Source organism: Anarrhichthys ocellatus, unplaced genomic scaffold (assembly GCF_004355925.1).
Source record: "Anarrhichthys ocellatus isolate YVR2014 unplaced genomic scaffold, GSC_Weel_1.0 scaffold16, whole genome shotgun sequence".
In the NCBI taxonomy this organism is placed as follows: domain Eukaryota; kingdom Metazoa; phylum Chordata; class Actinopteri; order Perciformes; family Anarhichadidae; genus Anarrhichthys; species Anarrhichthys ocellatus.
In genome coordinates, this window is record NW_022280046.1 from 560,053 (window position 1) to 582,677 (window position 22,625).

Genomic DNA, 22,625 nt, shown 5'->3' on the forward strand with positions numbered 1-22,625 from the left:
TATGATTGGCTGAGAGGGGGGCGTAAAGCAGAAGTGCAAGCCTCAAGTGCATTTACAATTATTATTTTTTTCTTAGATTATAAAGAAAGAGCAACCCTTGCAGGAGGGTTGCTGGGTTGTAATAACACTTCTGTTTCGCAGGAAACATTGAACACTGGTACAGTAATAAGTGTTATAGTTGAAGAGGACACACACATCATCCCAGGTACAGATGAAGGAACCCGAAACATCATCGCCTAAACACCCGCGGCGGAGACAAAACTAGGCAGCAACTCTTTGCACATGCATGTTAACGCAGCACGAGGCGCCAGAAACGACTTCATTGTCCGTCACCGGCCGGCTCAAGTTACACAAAGACAGTTACACATTCATATGGCACTTAAAATAAGGAAATGGTATTTCTTCATATGCTAAAAACTGCTGCCCAGTGGATGTAGAGAGGAATTGATTCAATTTTTCATTTTCTTGCTGTGCATGGCGGCATACTACGCTGTGGCCTACAGGGGGCAGTGCACTCAAATTCTCTCACTCACACACACTCTCACACTCACACACACACACACACACACACAGTAGATAGTGTCTTTGAAGAAACAAGAAAGAGGAGAACTACCTCAACAAAACTGGAAAACACTGGACTATCAGTAATACAAAGTTTGCACATCACCTTTAACTTTTTTTTTTTTTGCATAAACTAATAGGAAGCAGCGTGATCCGTTATTGGCTGGTGAAAGCAGGCGCGATTTCCAAAATATTCCAGACTTTGTGGCAGGATTTAACCATTTGTGTTGCTTGAATTTCTCCCATCAGTTTGATTCACGTCCAAGGAAACTGGTGCAGAGGAGGTAGGAGCGAGAAAGCGGGATCGTCGGGGCGCGACACTCCGCCGTCATCCCATCTGCTCGGATGCCCGACCACGTCTTCTCCCAGAGAGAGGCCTTTTCCTGGCGGGCTTGTGCGTGTCTCAGCAGTGTTAGTAAAGCAGCTGAACATGTGTTGTTGTTTCTTTCTTTCTTTCTTTTTTTTGTACCACGTGTGGTGTACGTAAAGCTTATGAGACAAACGAGATAAAAAGAAGTGTAAAACTGTACAAACCAGGAGAGGACGTGGAAGGAGCTGTGCTGAAATACTGTCCGAGTTGAGAGGATGAAATGCTGCACCAGCAAGTCAAGTGTTTGAGTAAGTTCCCGGTTACTGGCAGACATTAAAAAAAACGACGTGTTTTCTATTTTCAAGAGCACCATAAATCGTAAACAATCTAGAGTTGAATGTGTGAAGAGGGCCGTACAGACGACTTGCAGCTTTATTCTCCTCCATCAAAAAAAAAAAAAAAAAAAAACCAGACCTTCCCACTTCAGTTCCTCCTCGTCCAGAGTCTCAGCATGTGCTGGTCGAGAAATCTTGACTGAAATTTAAGGACAGCACTTTTAACAGCCTGGAGAAGATTGAGCTCACGTGGAACGTTAGTTCAGCGTTCCCCTACAGTTCTCCGCCCCACACAAACAGGGGATCTTCTCGTCCTCGATGGGGAACTTGTAGTCGTACGTGATCTCCTCGTTGACATTAATGGGCTGTCTGGAGTAGATCACGATCTTCTTTTGAGACTCCACTGTGATGACCTTCGCATAGCAGTTGGGCTGAAAGAAAACACAATACAGATTTTTTATTATTATTATAAAAAAAATCCTTTTATGCTCGTTTGTTTCATGTAGGTGGTGCGGAAGCTTTTAATTAAAGAGGAGCATCGTGCTGGTGTTGCCTTACATTGCAGCTGTGGTTGATGAAACGGGCGAAGTTGCCACACTTTGTGGCATCTATGATCGTGTCGTGGTCGACGCGGAACATGTAGCTGCTACCGATGCCCTCGTCCTCGTAGCGCTTCTCCCGCATGTCCGCAATCACCTGCCAATGGAGGATGGCCACTTATTAGAGTTCTGACTGTTTTGAGATTAAATTAATTTATCAGACATAGAAATCCACCGGGTGTCTACTTCAACCCCATCAGTTGCTCATGCTTGGTTGTAACCATGTCTTTGATGCTGGGATGGCACTCAAAGCATCAATGTTTGGTTATGTCCCTGAATATGTGACAGAATTCTAATAAACTACATTGTGCAACAGACATTTTCTATGCAAACTCACAAGTTGACATATACTGTATCTACTGTATAATCCATCATAAATCTATAAATACATTCAGATCAAATCATTCTTCGTGACAGATAGCCGTGATTATCCTGAAAGAGAAATTCTGAGTAGATGAAAGCAAGTGAATTAGTCAAAATGTAATCATCGCCCACAGAGACGAATGAACTCCCTCTCACCTGTCTGATGTTTTGTCCCACGTACTCTATCACCATCTCATCTGCGGCGATGGGCTCCATAGCAAACAGACCCCAGTCGTGGATGTGTGACTTGCAGAATCTGATTCTTTTCTTACGGAACTGAAAGAGGAAAAAAAAAAGGGGAGACAAGTGTCAGCTGACTTTTAACGATGACATAAATTGCAATGCCGCCCGTCTTGTCTTGTGTTGCTGCTCGCTGACGTTTTTCATAAAATTCAGGGGGAATCAAACACGGAGCAAAAGTTCAGTTTGTCTGCGTTTACCTTCAGCTGGTTGAACTTCAGCAGGTCGCTGTCACACGCGAACGAGGACAACAAACGCCGCTGCTCCGACCGCCGCTCCGAGCCAGCTCTGGAGCTCTGGACCTGTGCAGGAATACTCATGCCCTGCAGAGAGAAGACGGCGTTAAATGTGTTCACCCACACCATGCATCATGCCTCTGAGGTTTTTACGACATTAAGTCGCACGTCACAATCCAGTCTCACCTGCATGTCGACTAACTGCTCCTCTAACTGCAGGTCTGTGCTCTGAAGGTACTTGATCTTGTCCTTCTTGTCGATCTTGTAGTATCCCTCGCTTCGCGCGCAGCCAGTCATGTGATCTCTCATGCCGTCGTCTCTTCTCTTTTTCTTCACTCTTGGGATGTTGGTTGGTGCAGGGAAGTCAAGGAAGAAATGGAAAAAGAAGGCCTTGATCCACAGCTGAGATGCCAAAACAGGATCTGCGATTCTAACAGCAGCCAAAACGTTCCTAGTTTTCACCACCAGAGGGGGCTGCTGTGTGATGTAAACACTACAAAACAGCTACAAAATAAGGCAATTATTATCTTTTTTTAAGTAGACTAGACTGGTGTCTTAAATTGATTTGTGGAGCACTTTGAACTTTGACATATAACAGAGAATAATATTAATGATGACATTTGGTTTAAATCAGCCAATGTTTAGCAGTAAAGGATATGAGGATGGTTGACCCAGAGCGTGTCGTTGAGCCAGTCGTTGCCGTTATCCTGCTGGAGCATCTTCTCATACGTGATCTGCAGAAGCCGCATGTCTTCGTCATCTATGCCTTCGTTCCAGATGTCATACAGGATGGTCATCTCCTCAAACTCGTAGCGTGGATTGAAGTACGGCCGGGGAGGCGAGGTGACGGGGGACAGGGTGTCCAGCAGCAGCTCCTCCCAGCCTCGCCGTGCCCTCCGCGCCGGCTTCACGGCCACAGGTGCCTTTTCTTTGTAGGACGGGAAGCCGTCGTCAACGGGTAGGACCGCCTGGGGCTTCACGTCTCCTTCCCTGAAGTCCAGGCTCGGGTGGTGCAGGGACTTGGCGGAGATCGTCTGCGTGGACAGATCGCTGAGGCGTGCGTCGGGAGGCAGGAGGGTGGACTCAGACGAGAGCTCCAAAGACTCATCAGCTGCAGAGACAGCTGGAGTCTTTTTGCCTTTGGGTCGTCCAGGTTTCCTCTTTGATGGGGCAGTATCTGACGGCACAGGGACGTCTACAGGGAGACCAGCGGGCAGATCTTCAGGGACACCGGCTGACGGGGCCTGGCTGGGCAGAGTGCTGACGGGCGGCTCTTTAAAAACGGGTCTCTCGTCTAGGCTCTCGGTGGATATTTTCCTATTAAGAGCCAGTGCTGTGGGGTCAGGGAAGACAGGGGTGAAGGTTAAGTCTCTTCCTGGAGTGCGGGGGACTCCAGCGCTAAGGACAGGGGATTGTGCAGGGTAGGTAAAGGGGCTACCGGGGATGTGAGGGGAGCTGAGCAACAGGCCGCTACCTGTCAGCGGGGCATCGCCGCCGGGTGTGATGGGCACAGTGTCTGTGCTCTGGGACTTGCCCAGACTTCGGGCGCGCTCCATCAGGTCCCTGCCCGGTGTGCGGGGGATGTCCTCGTCTGTGGGGAGCCGGGGCCGCATAGGGAGGTCAGGCAGGGGGGCGGATGAAGGATGAAGGAGGGATCGACCTTCTACAGCCAGGTGAGCAGGGAGAGGGAGGTGCAGTAAAGATGCGGAGACAGTTTTGGGGACAGGTGTGTTAGCATTTACGGGGGACGGGGCTAATCGACCGGGGGTGCAGGGTACTTCCTCAGGCTCTGCTTTACCTTTCGTCTCCTGGTCGCTGTCGGGCAGGGCGCCGGTGGGAGTGGGCGGCCGAAGATTTGCTACATGCTCCTTCACTGCAGGAATGTTACCGTCCACGCTGATGTCTCGCTCTTTGACTACAAGACAAAAACATATTTATTGATTTAAAGTAACATCTGACATCAATTTTTGCCTTATGACGAGTACAAACACATGTTTGCGCTGAATAATGCAGCAGACACTCACCTGGGATGCCTTTGGGTGACGGAGGCTTCAGGTCCTCCGTCACCTCCGCCTCAGGACTAGGAGGTCTGCATTTGGGTTTGCCGCTTAGCTTCTCTCTGCTCCTCTGGTACTCCGTATCCCCTGGGACCATCCCCGAAGGAGGGCACGGTTGCTTGGTCTCTGCCTTCCCTTCGTCTTCATCAGAAGAGGAAATTGAAGAAGATGAAGAGGACGAGGAGGTCTCCGCCACTTTGCCTTCAAGCTCCACATCTTGCACTGCTGCCGCCGCATCCTCCTCTTCTTCTTCCTCCTCCTCCTCCTCCTCCTCCTCCGAGCTTAACTCGTACTCAGAGGAGTCTGCGCTTTCTGCCGAGGCGTCCGAGCTGGCTTTGGAGGAAGCTGAGCTCTGCCCTTCTGAAAGATATGTGGAGGAGAAATGATTAATTACAGGAAACAGCGGAACTAAATTACAACAACGGTTTTATATTCAAAGTACCTTCATCAGACGAATCTGAGGAGGCGCTCTCACTGGAGGAGTCTTCATCGTCACCCTCCTCATCGCCACTCTCCTAAGAGATGATAACACATCATGAAAATGTTTACAAAATGCACAAATAGTCAACGTCACACTATGTGAACAATCTAAAGTTTGAGACGGCTTACTTTTCCTGATGACAGCCTATCTGCAGCCTGTGCTTTACTAGGCTCCTCCTCCCTGTCGGACAACGACTCCTCTTCCTTGCCTGAGGTGTCCACCTCCTCCTCTCCCTCGCTGTCAAGTTCAAGAGGCCGCGAGTGCCGTCGCTTCGCTGACCCACCGTCGGCGTCCATTTTGGAATCGTCCAACGGGAGCTCTGCTGGGTCTCGATCCCGGTCTGACAAAAATAAGCCACGAGATAAAATTAGCGGCTGGAAATTTTACAACACCAGAAAGAAGAGAAATGATCGCAAAGACCAAAGAGAGCGTCACCTTCATCCTCCAGCTCGTCGTCCACTGGAGTGGAGGGCCGCGCTCGTTTGTTGTCCCCCGATGTTGCAGCCTCAGGCGGGTCCTTCCGTTTCACCTGAACACAACATGCGACCGTTAAACACCCAACAGGCGGTGCAACTGGCGCCGGTGTCCGTGTTCACTTAAAGACAAAGCGCTTACCTTGAAGGAGGGCAGGCGGATGGCCCCTCGTAAACTGATTCCCATGCCGATCCCCTCGTAGCCCAGCCCCTCGCCCTTGTTCCAGTTCTCCAGCAGACTTGAACCCATCGTCTCTTTGGGTTTGGGTCTTTCTTCTTCCTTCCCCTCAGCACCCTTCACCGGAGTCAAAGACACCTGTGGAAAATAACGGGATGTTTTCATGCTGCGTGGTTACGGTATGAAACCTCGTTATCGTACTGAACATGTGTTCCTTCAGTATTTGTTGTTTAATTTACTTTTAATTATTTAAATTACGTTTAAAATGATATTTACTAGGAAGGTAAGATTCTTGTGGATGTAGATTGGAAAGCAAGATACACGAGTTAAAACTACAAAGAGAGATTTTAATTCTTCTTCTTTAACAATCCTCTAAAAGCATCATGTTTTGATTGCTGGTTCTTGATGTCACTCAAATTCATAGTTTTATTATATATAAATAATTCATATAATATGAACATTATTAGTGTTTACTTAACAGAAAGTTAAGACATTTTGTTGGTATGTGTGGTCATATCTCTCTTTGCGTCTGTATCTGACCCTGTGTTTGTACCTTGAAATGAGTGACTTACCTTTGCTGAGTGCTCCTTCTTTTCCCACCAGTCATCAAAGGCTCTAAACGCCACCACCTCCACCATTTTGCGGTTGAGGTCCCTCTTCATGATGGCCTTCAGCTCCTTGACAATGACCAGCAGTACACCGTCAACAGTGGCCTTGTGGGGATCCTCCTTTTTAGTCTCATATCCAGGAGGAGGAACAGTAGGGTTGAACTTTGGTACACTGGGATGCTGCCATTGTTGTCCGGGTGCTACCGCGCCGGTATCAGGCGTAGCACCCATAGTCAGAGGCGCGTAGGGTCCCCCGTACGGCGCCGACGCCGCAGCGCTGTCCATGAAATGCGGATACGGATAGGGGCCTCTGGTCTGAGCCATGCGACTCAGCATCTGCTGCTGCATCTGGAAGGACATGGGAACGGTGCTCCACTGCTCCCACCGCAAGCAGTTCATCAGCTCCATTTGCACCAGCGGCATCATGCTATGAGCGTAGCCCATGGGCGGCAGCATATGGTGAGGCACTCCGGGATGACCGGCCAGGTGTGGATGTCCCGGGACGGCGGCATGAGCGGCCAGGTGGTGATGGGAGATCTGGTAGCCGACCTGGTGCGGGAGAGGAGGGAAGCCGGGAGGCGGGATGGAGATGCTCTGCATCGGGGACACTGCAGAGTTCATCACGATGCCTTTGCCACATTCTCCACCGCTGGTTGGAGTCCCGGGCATCTCGTCGTCGGAGATCTCCATGTCTTCGCCCGACGACTGATGGCCCTGAGTGAAAAACAAAACAACCCGTCAGGACAATGCGAGGTCAACGTCACAGGTTACACAAGCACAATCATCTTCTGCCCTTCTCATCTCCACGACAAACTGAGCAAACCATTTGACTTATGAAGACCTTGAGATAAGGCTGAAAAGCTCAGGAAAAAGCGAGTAAGTGGACTTTGAGTCAAGATTGTTGTAGTAAACCAGCCCCTTTTAGCTTTAACATTAAGTGTGGGTATAGTTTTTGGATGCCTTACTTTAAACATATGTTTATATTTCTCAAACACAAGTAGCCGTTCAAGAACTTTGCCTGGGAAATCAGGAAATATCCGATTAAAGAATAAGTAAACAATACCTGCCCTCAATACCATCCTACAGTACTCTAATTTGGTCCGTACCTAAAAAGCACTGAGGTTTAAATACCCTGTGAATACCCTGGGCAAAAAGAAAATGATCTAAGTTCTGATCAGAGTTCAAAGTTTAGTCTGCAGAGAACACAGTGAAACACAACTGATCCAGGTCATTGGTCAGCGTGTTTCCACACAGAGCTCTTTGCTCTAGGCAACAGACTTCCTAAAACCATACTGGATCACGTCAGTGCACCACTTGTAAACACATCGGCATTTTGAGTCTTCTTCCCTGCCGTTTATTATCGTGAAAGGATTTATGAACGGCTGCAGGAATGAAACTAAAAGGAGAGTAAACTCGGCATGGGAGTGGCGTCGTTATCCAAATGACCCGTTTGCACGGCTTGCTTTGTGATAACTTGAAATGTGAGACATGAGACCCTGCCGCCAATCCTGACTGTCAGGCTCAGAAAAAAAACCAGGAAGTGTGCTGTTGAATGGGGCTAACTGCCAAACTGTGTTTTCCTCCATGCGAGCGTGTGGCGAGTGTTACAAAGCGGAAATAAGAGTTGCTCGATTCCCCCCCCCCCCCCACACACACAGCAGAGCAGCTCTTATTCCTCCAAGCACAACAGCAAGTGTAGAAATACAACATCACAGAACAGATGGCGTTACTATGACTTCAAACAAGGAGATGAGCTTCATATGAATGCGAAGGTATTTGTAAGGCTGTGAGCTGAAACTTTTCATTCGTAACTCAACTGTTTTGCCAGCGTTAACAAGGAGTTTTACATCTTTCACATGTATATTCTATTGTGCAAACATAAACTGCTTGTTAGTCGTTTTAAAATCATATTTTTACTCTGCATAAACACAGCAGAGGCCAACTGAAATAGCAAACACCTTGTTTTGCGCTGCCTTCATACATGGATTGCTGTGAGATCGGAACTTCCTTCATGAGGCATAATGAAGAAAACAAAAAGGGAAAGTTTACTACGATCACCTGGCACTGAAAGTAGACCTCACTTCCGGTGACCTCGGTGAAACTGTCACAGCTGTGAGTAAACATCAGCGCTGTGGTGCTATCAACTAACATGGGTTGTTCTTTTGTGTCAAATGCAACTTCACACATGGAAATATGAAAAGTATTATTTTCCATGTAAACATACAAATACAAGGAAAATATGCGTCTTACCGTTTCAACTTTATCAGTGGGAGTGTGGCCTCGGAAATGTCCATCTTTGAGGTCACTGTTGCTCATCTTCTCCTGGACAGGAGAAGTGATTCTCTTGATCAGGGAGGCGGTCCCGGGAATTGGCTCTTCATCTTCCGAGTCTGGCAGCGGCGTCGGGCTGATGTCCTCCAAGCCTGTGCTAGTGGGACGGGAGTTTTGCAGGCCACCATGGGAGCCGCCCGTGTAAGGGGGGATCGGGGACAGCTGAGAGGACGAGGAGGAAATTGGACTCCCCTCCATACGCACCTCGGTGTCCGAGTCTCGCTCCTCCAGGAACGGCAGCAACTTTGTCCTTTTCTCCTTGAGGAGCATCTCAATGCGGGAGTCCAGGCTATTGCGCTCTAGGTCGAGTGTGGGGGAGCCGGGCGAGGGGCAGTGCTCTGGTGTTTGAGGAGGAGGGGTGGTCGGGTGGGGCATGGGCTCCGGCGGGGGCTCGGGGATCGGAGGAGTTTCTGGTCTCTCCTTGACGGGCGTAAAGTCAGTGGCGGCAGCCAGAGGCGGCTGCGGCGGTCGGAGGTACTCACCCTCCCTTTGGGCCGGGTGATGGAAAGCAGGCTCCGACGGGGGGAACGCGGGGGGCAGAGGAGCCTGGTAGGGCGAGAAGGCCGACTTGAAGTTGGGCGTAGCAGGGGGAGGCACTGTGTAGGTGAAGGAGGGGGTGGAGGGCGGAGGTTCAGGCGGGGTAAGCTGGTGCTGTTTGAAGGGCACTTGCTCAGACGACGACGGCGTACCTCTGTACATGTTGCTGCGGTACTGAGGCTTCTCCGGTCTGCGGTTGTACGCATCCTGGAACTTACTCTCGTGTCTGCGAGATTTGTAACTTCCAGAGCTCTCGGCCCGGCTGGACTGGTACGACGGCGTGGACTGCCGACTGGAGAAATTGGAGTCCTGGGAGAAGGGCGTACCCGTCTGCCGTGGGGTATGAGGGGTTCCCTGGGACTGGGGTGTGTCCTGCCTTAGGCTGGAGTAGCCCGTCTCGTGGGACAACGGCGTGGTGGAGCTGCTGCTAGGCGGCAACGTCCCTCCGGCCGCAGACACGCTGCTCTCCGACAACCTGCCCTCCGACAACCTGCCCTCCGACAACCTGCCCTCCGACAACCTGCCCTCCGACAACCTGCGGATGGGCTCGCAGGCCTGAGAGGAGAGAAACCGGATCGACATTACTCAAGGTGTCACAGGCAATAATTACATTTCCCAATATGCACCTTCATAGATCCTTTCTTTTGTTTTTTATTAAAGCAACTAGTGGATAAGTATCTTGTGCTACGATGCCAAAGTTCACATTTCAGTGGCTTTGTCATTTCAGTCCACAGGCTCGGGTCTGGATAACACTTCCTCTGCTCCACTCTACCACCTGCTGCGCTGATAAAGTGGATTACAGATAAGGATGTCAGCTTAGACTGGTCAGTTATTTCTACAGAGCAACACTACAATTCACCAGGCTGACATTGTAAAAAAAACCTGTACCAAACTATAGTATTGTTTAACTCTAATGGATTTCTAATAAACACATGGAACAAAAAGATATTTTGCATATTGTTAGATGCATTTTTACCAGCAGGGCTTCCGCCAGGCTCCGAGGGGAAAGTTCCCTGGCCTCCTCTCCACCAACGGGCAGCGTCTGCGGAGTGTAGCTGCCGTTCATCAGGAGCTGGAAGTACCTGAGGCGATTCTCACCTGCAGAACGGTAAACACGCGTTGGTCTGATGCCAAGTCTATAAAGAAGGCTTGAAGCCAGCAGGCTGTATTAATAAAACTAATCCGATAGCTGAACTCAAATCTAAACATTTGTAGATACACGAACGCAGTTTCCTTTCATAGTACACACGTTCCAAATATTTATAATACGAGCATTACAAACTAAATTTCATGTAATTTGTGCCGGCCTATATATGAGCTGTACACTGTAAAACTCAGGTCAATAAATATTGTTAATGTACATTAGATAATCTGGGAAGTTACATGTAAATGATACAGTAGATGGCGTACTATAACGACCCAAACATGTCTTAATAATGCAGAATGCAACACTTTTTAATTACAATTATTATTAATAATTACATTATTAAGACTATTCACAAAAAGAAAATGAAATACATTTGTGGGAATAATTCAAGAGAATAACACTTCAAATAATAAATACTTTACATGTTAAAGAGGAATTAAAGTTGTTGTTCTGCATTAGTCAGAAGCAACAGCAGAGTCTTTGACTCTGAAGTTAGATTTCAGTCATTTGTCAGTCATAATGTGACTCAACAGAGACAATGTGAATCTGACGGGTCGGTTTATGTTTGTTTACAGGTCTGATATGAAGCACAGTGGGAGTACACAGCGCCCTGAGCACTGGGCCTGTGGGAGCAGCCTTACATTCAATGAAATTCAATTACCCCACATTACCAGGCAACACACGTGTACATGTACACACGTGATTGCTGTCCTCCTGATACTTAAAAACAAGGCAACATTGTCCACTTCCAGTGAGCGTCTCGCTGCTGCAGCAGAGAGACTGCTTGATCCTGCATGAATGTAGGTTACACATCTTCTCCCTCTGAATGACTGAATCACTGTTTACCTTTTGGGTCCAGCTCCACGTGGATGAAGTTTCCCATAACAGACGTCTTGTGAAGCGACTGCACGGCCACTTTGGCGGCTTTCACGTTCTCAAAAACAACTTTGGCGATCCCCAGGTGCTTTTTGTTCTTCGGATTGTACAAGATCTCGACCTGCTCGATTTCCCCAAATTTTTTGCACATCTCAGAAAGAAATCCTTCCCGAACGTTGTCGTTAAGCCGGGCGAACGTGACCTCCTTCGGGGGCACGGGGCCGACGTAGCACTCGTCGATCTGGAAGAAGACGAAGAAGAATCAGAGGGGTTAACGTCAGAGGTGCTTTCAGGTAAACGATGCACCACGCGCGGCCGTTTCTGACAGCTGACACGAGAGCAGCACCAGAGTGGTTACGATGAACATGCAAATCCAGTCAAGCCTCAAGAGCAGTGCGTGTTATTTTGGTTCTAACAGCCGCCTCCGATATCATCATTCCACCCGACATCCCGAAGATGAGTGAGGGGGGTGTGTCTGCAACTTGTTGACAGCCGAGGAAAAAGCTGGACTCAGAGCTTCTGTCAGAGTAGATACCTTAAATGTCGGCACCGGTAGGTCCGTCTCTTTGTACTTAGTCCAGAGACGACCGATCCTCGGGTCTCGGACGATGTCCACCGGTGGTATCCCGGGGTTCTGTAGGAGAGGAGGGAGGGAGGGAGGGGAGGACACATATTGTTATCAATACTTTCACAACTCCACACGGTGAGAACTTGTTGCAGAGAAGTTTTGGCACAAACCAAACGCTGGTCGGTGCATTAAAAATGCCCCCCCCCCCTTCCGAGACGCCGGAACGTGCCCGCGGCCACCGCACCGACAACACAGCCGCACTGTAACCCCAGCATGGAGGTCGACTACTCGGTTACTATTGTAGCCCGTTTCACCCGCGAGTTAAAAAAAAAGAAAAAAAAAAAAAAAAAAAAAAAAAAAAAGGCGGTCCACTTACGGGCATGCTGAAAGTCTGTCCATCGTAGCGGTAGAGTTTGTGCGAGCCCTTCTTCAGCGCCGGGTCGATGATCAACTTGTAACTTCTCCAGTGGTGACTCCGCTTCTCCGCCGAGCCGCAGACGGGGTGACTGTCCATGCCGTTCGCCAAACCTGAAACGACAGGCAGCGACAAGGAGAGAAGAGCTATCGTTAGGCACACACACACACACAACAAAAAAAGAAGCTAAACCCGGTCCCGTTGCCAGCTCACACCCCCCCACCCCCCCCCCGACACTTTAAACGTTACAGATGCATGGCTTAGGTGGTACAGCGGGGGGGGGGGGTAACCCGAGAAAGAGAGAGCGAAAACGGGACCTAGCGTATATCCCAGTGACGGAAAACAGGCATTAGGAGGGCTGGAGAAAGAGGAAAAAAGAACAAGCTTACTTGAACTCTGCTTTCTGCCATGGTCTTCGTTCAATCTGTTTTTCTCCCCTGGCTTGGACATGGTTCGTCCGATCGAGGGGTTATTCTTTAATTGACGAAAAGACGAAGTCGCTTTCCTTTCGCCGCTCACATTTACATGATTTAGCTTGAAGAATACTGCCTCCTTTTCGGCGAGAGCCAACACATATTGTGTGCCTCTGGTCTGTAGCTTCTGTCTCTTCCACAATACACCGCTAGGCTTGCCCACCACCGACGCTAGCCGCACTTTCGCTATAAACTCGTGTCTGTTTCCGCTGGTAATTTAATTATGACACAACCTTGAATGCAATTGTAATCTTTTAAACGACTCGGATGATCATGTTCGTGTGTCTAAATATTATTATTACAGATGTTGGAACGGCTCGGTGTCGTTAAATCTCTAAATCATGTTGTGTGGAATCTGTCGATTGCATTTACCCAAATGGCAAACACAAGATAGACACAGGGGCAATATCTGCTTAACTGCCCCTAACGGCTAATAAAAAATGCTTTGGTCGCAGGTTTTTGTTTTTTCTATAGACCTGTGGTCGGTCACTAATTCATACATGTCGGGCTGTTTTAAAAAAAAAAAAGGGAAAACAGTCAAATAGAGACACCGCTGCTTAGGAGCGAGTTGACTGCTAGTGTGAAATTACTCCCAGATTAATATGCGATTATAATACGAAACTCGGTCAGTAACGAGTTGTATTTAACAGGCAAACTAATGCTTGTAACCGTTGGAATGCGGCGGTTGGTTCTCTGTCAGTTAGTCTAATCCAGACCAACAAACTAGAGCCAAACCGTTGTGTTTGGCCCTCGCTTTTAAAACAGCTGTGGAGTTTTTTAATTATAAAACCTTAACCCCGTATGGATTTCTCTTTTTTAATTATATTTCTAAACTGCATATTGTCGACAAAAAAATTAATGTTTTTTTTTGTTTGACATTGCCTGGTGTTTTGCAGTGCTCGGGCAATTGGCTGGTTAACAGCGGCAGCTCAGCGGGCCAATCAGAGCGCAGCAGCAGAGGAGCTGTCTGCTATTAGAGGCACGGCTCAGGAGTCCTTCAACACAGAGCAGAGAGAGGGGGCCGAGCGCTCTCGGCAGCCATTTTCCTGAAACAGGACTCAATGGCCTATATGGGTTTCCTTTGTTCCAAAAGGGATCTTACACTTGATTTCCTCATCTCTCACGGACTATGATAAAATCTATGATTCCTCCTTTTAAAGGATTGAGAAGAAGGAAGAGAATGTACTGGATGTAATAGACCTGTGACATCTTGAGCCTTTTTTCCTCTGCCTGGAATCCATCTTTGTCTTAACTAGGCCATGGCACACCCATATAATAGTATTTATATTTCTTAAGTGATAAGAAACCAATGTTGTGAATAAACAGTTGTGTGATCTTGCAGATGTTAAATTAGGGGGGGAAACAGTTAAAGTGATGTCTGATTGTTTGGCATTGCACATATGGCCTTGTAGGATATGAGTAAGTTCAACTCTTTTATAATCATTTTCAATTTGTTTGCTTATTTATTCATGTAAAATGTGAGGCATGCAGTTACTGTTATTAAAATGTTTTAATGTCACTTTATCTACTAAGCTATCTATTTGATCACAGACATTTTGGCATCTGTAATAGACAACTTTATTCAAAATGTTCACTGGCATGCAGACATGTAGATATACAGCCTACAGTCCAGGTTATATGCCACTGCTCCTCAAAGGACAAAGCAGGCCATAATGGCCTTTTGCTAAATAGTTTATTGTGCTGCCTGGACATTTGTCTGTTGATTGATAACCCATTTGCTTTGATTAATGACTTAAAATACTTTCCTCTCACAACAGCAATGCTTAACACCCGTGGTGGCTTGTGTGCTGTAGACTACTCCTCCTACAACCGTGGAGACAACCGATTGCGTTTGTGCTGTCCATTTGCCATATTAGAACCAAATGCGTCCAAAGTGTAATCGTCGGCTTGACCTTGTTTCAAAGGCATATTTAAATGTATTTAGACGCCCAGTGAGAGAGCCTTTTACAGTTTCTACAACGGTTAACATAAAATAGACTGTCAAACTTAAAGAGGAAACAGGGAAAACTCTTATGGTGAAAATATTTACCTCAGCACTTTGGTGAAATGCAGTTAACAGGCCTAAACGCAGGGGCGGAAGGAATGTTTTCAGCTCCATCTTCGGATCCTCTAATAATGGCATTAATAAGGGGTGGGATAGCATCTCCTGAAAAGGAAGGAATCCATTAGCACGAAAGATAGAAAGCTCTTTTGAAAACTTTTTTTTTTTTTTTTTGATCAGCAGGCATTGCCTCTCAGCCAGCGAATATGCATCTTCAAGCATCATATCTGTGTGGGCAATATGCAAACCATCTCCTCTCCCTCCTTGAAGACAGGATTGCAGTCAAGTAGGCAAACACCTCTTCAATTTCGACATTTCTAACTGAGCTACATCATATAAAACCAAGGAAGTGTTGTTTTGAAAGGTAATGGATTTTGAGCTATTTCACTTTATTTGCCAATTTATGTCTAAATGTGGGTTTAATGTTATACAACAAGACAGACATGAACAATACATAATTGTGATTAAAACGCTATCAAAACTGTATTGGCTTTTGTAATATGTATATATAATTCGTATTTTTGTTTGATATCGTAAACTTACAGTTTGCATTCAAAACATGTAATCCAAGTCTTAAACGAGGAAAGGAATCTTATGGGGAGAAATCTTGTAAATTTCACTGCTTCCTTTTATCCAAAGAGACCCTTTGGTGATAAGTAGGCTACACTTGCTTTGCTTTCTCTGCTGTTCTCTTGTCTCAAAATGGCTTCTTTACAGACAAAGGAGAGTACTGTGCTGTAAAAAGCTGCTGCGCCATAACTGGGAGAGGCTCGTTCACTCGGTGAGAGAGCCTCGCTCCGGGGACATTTCTCGGTGATACAACAGGAAGTCTTAACACCGACCGACGCATGGGGCGATTTCACTCGAATAGGTGTGTGTTTAACAAGAAGTTAAAAAAAGAAGAAAAACTGTCCACCGTGCGTAAAGGGAAGGAAACGTTGGGAACGTGGCGCGTTCAAGCTGTCGGTTACTGGGCTGACTCGCCCTGCAACGGCAGTAATCCGAGAGCTCTGGACTGTTGCCATGAGAGCTCGAGCGTGTTGTTGCAACCCCCACACTGCTATATAAGGTCATCAGGAATTCTCTGCAGCAGCCCTGTTGTTCTGTCTCTGGGTGAAAATAACACTGGGGGTGGTTTCGGGCTTCAGCGCGTGCTCTGTAGCTCGAGAAAAAAAGTCCGGCGGATCTCTTGGACCGATTCTTTTTAAGTGCAACAGATCAGAAAATACTAACTCAAAAGATGCGTAAAGGAGTTGAAAAGAAGGGGGCCTTAATTCGGTTTTAAGGTGGGCCACTATACGGTGCCTTTTACGCACTCCCTTTTTTAGTGTGTGTGTGTGTGTGTGTGTGTGTGTGTGTGTGTAGCCTGGTGCTTGTGAGAACACAGAATTGTAGTTGGTGTGTCAGAGGCCTGTTTTTCTTGTTATCCACTCCTAGCTCCGGCTGCCAAGTGCGCGCATTCCTCCATTTGCAGGTCACGAGGCTGCAGCCAGCACTCTCCTCTGTCCTAACCCTGCTTTCTAGATCCCCACCCCCCACCCAGTGCAATGGGGACATAATGTGAGGAAGGTTTTATGTATGTGACAAAGAGGAACATTTTGCGTTAAAATCCGCCAATGAGGTTATTTATAGGCCTTTGTTTAAAAAAAAAAAAGAGAGAGGAAAAAACACCTCTTCGGTGGGTTCGCCATTCAGCTTTGCGCGCCGCTGACAGACTGGAATATTCCACACAGAGGATTGGCCTCTCTTCTGCGGGACAGCTGTCTCTCTGCACGACGAAAAAAAACATTTTTTGACAAATGTTCTTTGTTTATTAATTGATGAAAGGGGGCTCTATACGTATGGATATTTTGTAGACTACATCTTCAGGACAATTTAATATCCTTTTTTTTTATATGCAATGTTATTCATTTGTTAGGCTACCAGTTTCACCTTGTAAGTCAAACAAGCACTTTTTGTACAATTATGCTGGTATTTTTCATAGCTTGTACTACACCGTACCGTTTTGTAGAACCTATTGGGGCACATGAGTACGGGCAGGCAGTCAGGCAAACTGCTCTGCCCTTTGTTTCTCTTCCCATGTTTTCTCAGCCTTTTATTTTGACGGATTGTTCGCTGAATCAAATCAGGTATCCTACGTACTTTGTGTTTTTTAATGTTTTTATTTTTATCTATAGGTACACTCGCTTATTCAATGTTTTTTCATTGGTGGTAGGCTCCTGTATTTATTCTATTCAAAATATTGTCTTTTCTTCTTTCTAGGTCTTAAATATTTGCATATCTAGTGTATCATTAGTGTACTATTCCACAGTAAGGCTTGTGATGTAGTCTCTTACTTGGCAATATTTTCACCTGTCTGTGTTCCTGAAATGTTTAAATAAATAGATTTATACCCTCATTCTTATGTTTTATTGTTTTGGGAATTGAAGCAGGTTGCTTTTCTTTTTTGATTGACATTAGTTGTAATATCTACCTTTTTAATGATTTTAGGCCCATCTTTAAAACACTATTTTAGCCTATCATGATACGACACTAAATTACACAGTGAACTCAATTCAGGCTGCATGGTGACATAGCTGAAGCAATTTGATAGGTGAAACTCCCTTTTAGTTATTGCAGTAAATGTGTGTGTATTCTGGCAAAATACTTGAAAGATTGCATGTTTTCTTAAATATAGGCAAAGGAAAAAGCAGTGTCAGTTCATCCTCTTAAAGGGACAGCTTGCTCAAATTTTCCCCCTCCAACCCACTAACTGCATATTTTCCCACCCGAGACCACTGAAATCTAACCTTTAAATGTTCCTTTGTAACTTACCTCAATAAGAGTTTCACTGCCTTTATGGGAGAGAAAATGTTCCAGACCAGATACTGAACCAAGTGTAATCTCAAATACAAAATGTTTCTCTTGGCTCATTCTCTATGAACTAATCTTTCCTGGCACCCACTGTTACTGATTTATGTAATTATAGCCATCATCGACTTGGCTGAGACATGTTCCTAATGTAAAAAATATCATTCTATTGCACATACTGTAATGTACAAGAGCATTCTCAAATCATCCACTTTATTTGATATCCGGTAGTAACTGAACATGTCCAGTTGCTTTTGATCATAACTCACTGATAAGTTATTCTTCATGCCTTAAAGCAGCGCGTCTGCCTCGCACACCCACAGCCTCCCGGTCAATAGCAGCACATACATGTTTTCACCTTATACTAAGGTAACCTACTGTACCTCAGAATGTCGTCTCCAAATCACTTTTTTTTTGCTCATTTATTTAGTTTAATGCCGGATAAAGATGTCCGTACATTGCACCCTGGGATGAGAGAGAGAATAGTTTATCCTGCCGCCCCAATCTGTGATGTCACGGCTGTGTTCAGCCATACAGACTGAACAGATAAGTATGACTGACACATTGCTCGTGAAATACCTCTGGGGATTCAAAATAATTGCATTAAAAGGAAAACACAGGAATAAACATATCTACCAATTGCATGATTATATTCTGCATATAGATGTATATTAGACTGATATTTAATGGATTACCATTGAAGCATTATTCCATATTGATTCAAACAACCACGCATGGGAATGAAAAGGGTGGGCAACCCCCAAATAAAATGCATACATTTGAAGAATTAGAAGTGAGGCAGCTGGTTTATTACTTTATATTTTGTGCTTCATTGAAAAAGAAGAAGAGGGGTTTGGCCATTTAGCGGTGTATGTTTCTGAGAAAGCAAGTTCTCAGGAGTAAAGAGCTCTGATGGAGGTACAAGCGACACACCCAGCGCATTCACTGTCATCAGAGCATGACCTCGCAGATACAAATCTAGAAATCTGTCAGCGTTTACAAAAACCTGCTGACTTAACTTCAGCATTAGAGGTGAATATTTTCAGTGTTATCTCTCTCTCTCACACACACACACTCTCACACATGCACACAGACACACACACACACACACACTCCTCTGTTGATGGAGGCAGTGCTTCAGCTTGCGTGCCCACCCAGAAAATGAAATAGGCATGCACATTCGATAGAGGAAGTGGACCAGCCAGACTCAACTGCTGCACATGTGCAACTCACTTATTCTAACCCAGCGATGCTTTCAGTGAGCAGACTGACAATAGGACAGGAAAAGTGTGTAGGGGGTCAATTGGAAACAGCTTCAATGTGACAGGAACAGGAAGTGGTGAACAGAGCGAGCTACCCGGTAAAACATGAGGTTTTTCTGTTCCTCTCTCTTGACACTGCCTGTACATCATCTCAGCCTTTCCAAAAATAGAGTCATTAAGCTTTGCTATGGATTTAACTTACATCTGGAGGGAGTATCTTCAGTCCTGACCTGTCTGGCACCTGTTTGATTGTTTGGAAGCGAAATGACTGCTAATGGTACCACGAAAAGGGGAGACGAACTTAAAATTGTGATAGTGGGAGATGGAGGCTGTGGGAAGACATCTCTTCTGTTGGTTTATGCCAAAGGTGATTTTCCTGAGGTAAGCAAGATTATATAATGTACTTCATGTCTTGATATTAAATATGAATTTAACATATATTTGTCTTATTATTTATCGAAAGTCTAATAATGTTGAAATTTGAACTTGAGATTTTATAAATGGGCAGAAATATAGAAGAATATAAAATATACAGTGTGGTTGTATCATGAACATCTTTCTCTTGTGTATCAAAAACAGAAATATGCACCTTCAGTGTTCGAAAAATACGTCACCACTATCTCTCTCGGAAGAAAAGAGATAAAGCTCAACCTGTATGACACAGCTGGTAAGACCATCAAAAATCACCTCAATGTTGACCATGGTTGATTATTATTTCTTTGACTGTTTTTACATTTCACATTATAAGGAGAGTACAGTATAGAAACAGTCCAGATAAACAAAACATACCTGTATATTCACACAGATTGCCGTCAGTTTTATATGTTTAAAAATATATAAGTTCAGACATCCTCCCACTGTGTGTCTTTATCTTGATTTGCTTAACCTGACAGACACCAGGAAGTGGTAATGGTCCATGTTTATGTCAGAGCATCGTCTCTCAGGAACTGACCAGCTGTTTGCATTTAATAGTAACTACTAATATTCTGGAATCAGCTTCAGAGGCAAATTCAGTGAGTGTTTTTTTTACCCCCCAAACAAGACAGAAACCCACATCAAGTGAAATCCTCTTATTCCTCCTGATTTAATGTTGAATTTAACAGGTTTTAAATTGTATTTTTATTTAGCAACAACCAATAATAGAGTCAGACTAATATTTATTGTACTATATATTATCGCTAATAGTTTACTATAAAAAGACAAAAAACAACACTCAGGGTGTTTGAATAAAATTGTGTTTATATTTGGTGTTTATGTATTGAAAACTGTACCAGTCGTACCTAACTTCAGGTATTGATTTTAAATATAGCCAGCTTTACTCCTAACTGCTGTATTTCTGTGGGGCAATAAACGTGAAGTTCCTATCAGAACGGAGCAGTTTTTAAAGTCGTTTAATTTCCAGGACAACCCATGACAGACTTATCTTTGGCAAAGTTGCAGCAGGGTGCGTTACATCAGCGTCAAAGGAAGCTGAATCCAGGATGTGGTTTTGTACATGTGCCCTAACGTCATAACATACTTCATATCTTTGTGTTCAGGCTGCAGACCACTTCTTGTTTAGTGTACATGAATTGTTACTTACACTGTTACGCTGTTACACATATCAGCTAACAGTGGTGTTGTTTGACCTTCTTTCTTTCAGGTCAGGAAGACTATGACAGATTACGGCCGCTTTCATACCAAGAAGCCGATCTGGTTTTAGTTTGCTTTGATGTGACCAACCCCACCAGCCATGAGAATGTCCTGATAAAGGTGATCATTTCTTATCGTGCATTATCAACGGGCCAAGATACAGTTTCAGGTTTCCTGTTAAACCTGTGTGTGTGTTAATGATTGTTAGTCTGTTGGCTGCATTCTTGTTATGATTAACTCATGCGACTGAGCCTGCATGTGGACATTGACCCCCTGTGCATGCAGTTAGGAATCAATATTGTGCTGGGATGTTGTCTTCTCTGAATGCTGTTAAAGAGTGTCACCCTGGTGCACAAAGTGTGATGTTAAAAAGAGCAGACATACAACGCCTCAGATCCTTAAAGTCTTATTTTGTACACCCAGTGGCACCCAGAGGTGAAGCACTTCTGTCCGGACACTCCGGTCATCCTGATTGGCTGCAAGACAGACCTCAGGAAGGATAAAGAGTGTGCCAGGAAGCTCAAGCCCATGAACCAGGCTCCCGTCACTTACACACAGGTACGGTAAGGAGTGTTCAGACATTTTGTGATCTATATAAACAGGCCTTATGCTCGAGGTTACAGGATGTTAACTACAATGTGCAAGAGGAAGCGAGCTAACCAGAACCTACAACCACACCTAAATACTACAGCTTCAGTGCAACGAGACACGTCTTCCAAAAGTACATTAATCAGCTTACAAAGACTAATCCTTGGTGTTAATGTTGGCTGGCTTTGGGTTGTAGGGTGAGGAGACCCGGCAGCAGATGAACGCAGAGCTCTACCTCGAGTGTTCGGCGAAGTATGAGGAGAACGTGGAGGACGTTTTCAGGGAGGCAACCAAAAGGACTTTGGCCTTTAATCGAAAACGAAAGAACTGCAAGAGGAAGAAGCAATGTGTAGTTTTGTGAAGTCAGAAGAACTGATTCTTAAGGACTCTACTGGCTTTTTTGTTTATTTGTGGAAAACCATTCATTCACATTGCGAGCGGTTAGACATTCAGAGACCAAAGATGCTCTGCGTCTCAGTGTGGAAACAGCTGAATGAGCACTGGTTCAGAAAGCTCAGACTAGTCCTCGTATGTTTTGGGCCTCACTGCATCATCAGTCCTTGCAAGAAGCAGCAGGTTTGTATATTCAACTTGAAAAGCATTCCAATGTATTTTTGTATGACATTTTTTGTACTGTTGTACTGTTTCCAAACCTGTGTTTTATTGAAATGTACATCTATTAGAGGAAGTTAGTTCTTGTATTGTCAACTCAGATTTAGATTAATGGAATTGTCAATTTAAAATGTCTGGATCTGGTTTAAAAGCTCCAAGTAGATAACAGATTCCCAGACAGAATAGTTCAAATACATCATGGTACTGTAGCTTTAACAGTCTTGAGAAAGAAAACCTTGATCAACAGCCAACAGGATTAGTTCATTTCCAGTGAAACTGAACACCAATCTGTCTTGTGGCTGTGTCGACGTGAAGCAGGGCTCTTTTCTTCACCAACAGCGCCCACTAGTGTCAGGAAAACGAAATGTGTGTTTAGATATTTCCCCACACAGTGAAATGTAAATAAATACATGTTCTTTCTGTCCCATTGCATAATAACCACAGAAATGGCAAAACATGTAATTAGGTGTTTAATTATTAATATATATATATATTTTTTTTTACAACAATATACACAGATTGAGAAATTGTCCACCGCCTTTGTTACTGATCATACTCAGGCACCAGTTACAGTCTAGAAATGAACGATGAAAACATTGTTCATCAGCTACATCGTAAAAATGAGGAAATCAAGTTGTTTTGTGCGTTCTGGCAGCTTTCGCATCAAATGTAACATTTAGGTCTGTAACTCAACGTGTCGCCATTTTCCCTCAATAAAAGTGACACATGAAATATTGTGATTCTCTTCAGCAGGATGACTTTCTGGTAAGTGACAAAGAAGCGCTACAGTCTTTGGATTTTTCAAAAAAAAAAAAAAAAAAAAAAATCATT

At 45.1% G+C, this 22,625-nt stretch overlaps 2 protein-coding genes across 7 annotated transcripts; one reads left to right on the forward strand and one right to left on the reverse strand.

Annotated features, from left to right (window-relative positions):
* Positions 1–673: 673 nt before the first annotated feature.
* On the reverse strand, positions 674–16,248 carry setd1ba (SET domain containing 1B, histone lysine methyltransferase a). Of its 3 annotated transcripts, XM_031855964.1 has the most exons (19): positions 15,394–16,248; positions 12,705–14,955; positions 12,277–12,428; positions 11,868–11,966; positions 11,303–11,573; positions 10,286–10,407; positions 8,692–9,864; positions 6,406–7,155; positions 5,798–5,971; positions 5,618–5,711; positions 5,311–5,522; positions 5,144–5,216; positions 4,669–5,061; positions 3,303–4,559; positions 2,831–2,997; positions 2,609–2,731; positions 2,325–2,444; positions 1,765–1,902; positions 674–1,637 (listed from the first exon to the last, which is right to left on the reverse strand). In XM_031855964.1, exons 2-19 carry the CDS (start codon positions 12,763–12,765, stop codon positions 1,464–1,466), a joined length of 5,553 nt encoding a protein of 1,850 aa, XP_031711824.1. In that variant the 5' UTR covers positions 12,766–14,955; positions 15,394–16,248; the 3' UTR covers positions 674–1,463. The 3 variants fall into 3 exon arrangements, with proteins under 3 accessions (XP_031711824.1, XP_031711823.1, XP_031711825.1); XM_031855963.1 differs by having other exon boundaries at positions 12,705–16,248; XM_031855965.1 differs by having other exon boundaries at positions 14,839–16,247.
* rhof (ras homolog family member F) lies at positions 13,799–22,620 on the forward strand. Of its 4 annotated transcripts, none has more exons than XM_031856003.1 (6): positions 13,799–15,214; positions 15,568–19,343; positions 19,542–19,629; positions 20,605–20,714; positions 21,018–21,152; positions 21,379–22,620. In XM_031856003.1, exons 2-6 carry the CDS (start codon positions 19,227–19,229, stop codon positions 21,541–21,543), a joined length of 615 nt encoding a protein of 204 aa, XP_031711863.1. In that variant the 5' UTR covers positions 13,799–15,214; positions 15,568–19,226; the 3' UTR covers positions 21,544–22,620. The 4 variants fall into 4 exon arrangements, with proteins under 4 accessions (XP_031711863.1, XP_031711862.1, XP_031711861.1 ...); XM_031856002.1 differs by having other exon boundaries at positions 13,799–14,207; positions 15,034–19,343; XM_031856001.1 differs by having other exon boundaries at positions 13,799–19,343.
* Positions 22,621–22,625: the final 5 nt, after the last annotated feature.

Excerpts from the sequence above, each read along its gene's own strand:
- rhof (XM_031856001.1), top strand. The coding sequence starts at position 19,227 with ATGACTGCTAATGGTACCACGAAAAGGGGAGACGAACTTAAAATTGTG. Across the intron at positions 19,630-20,604 it reads CAACCTGTATGACACAGCTG|GTCAGGAAGACTATGACAGA; the intron begins GTAAGACCATCA and ends TCTTTCTTTCAG. Across the intron at positions 21,153-21,378 it reads CTCCCGTCACTTACACACAG|GGTGAGGAGACCCGGCAGCA; the intron begins GTACGGTAAGGA and ends TTTGGGTTGTAG.
- setd1ba (XM_031855964.1), bottom strand. The coding sequence starts at position 12,765 with ATGTCCAAGCCAGGGGAGAAAAACAGATTGAACGAAGACCATGGCAGA. Across the intron at positions 11,574-11,867 it reads TACCGGTGCCGACATTTAAG|ATCGACGAGTGCTACGTCGG; the intron begins GTATCTACTCTG and ends GTCTTCTTCCAG. Across the intron at positions 5,062-5,143 it reads CTCAGATTCGTCTGATGAAG|AAGGGCAGAGCTCAGCTTCC; the intron begins GTACTTTGAATA and ends CATATCTTTCAG.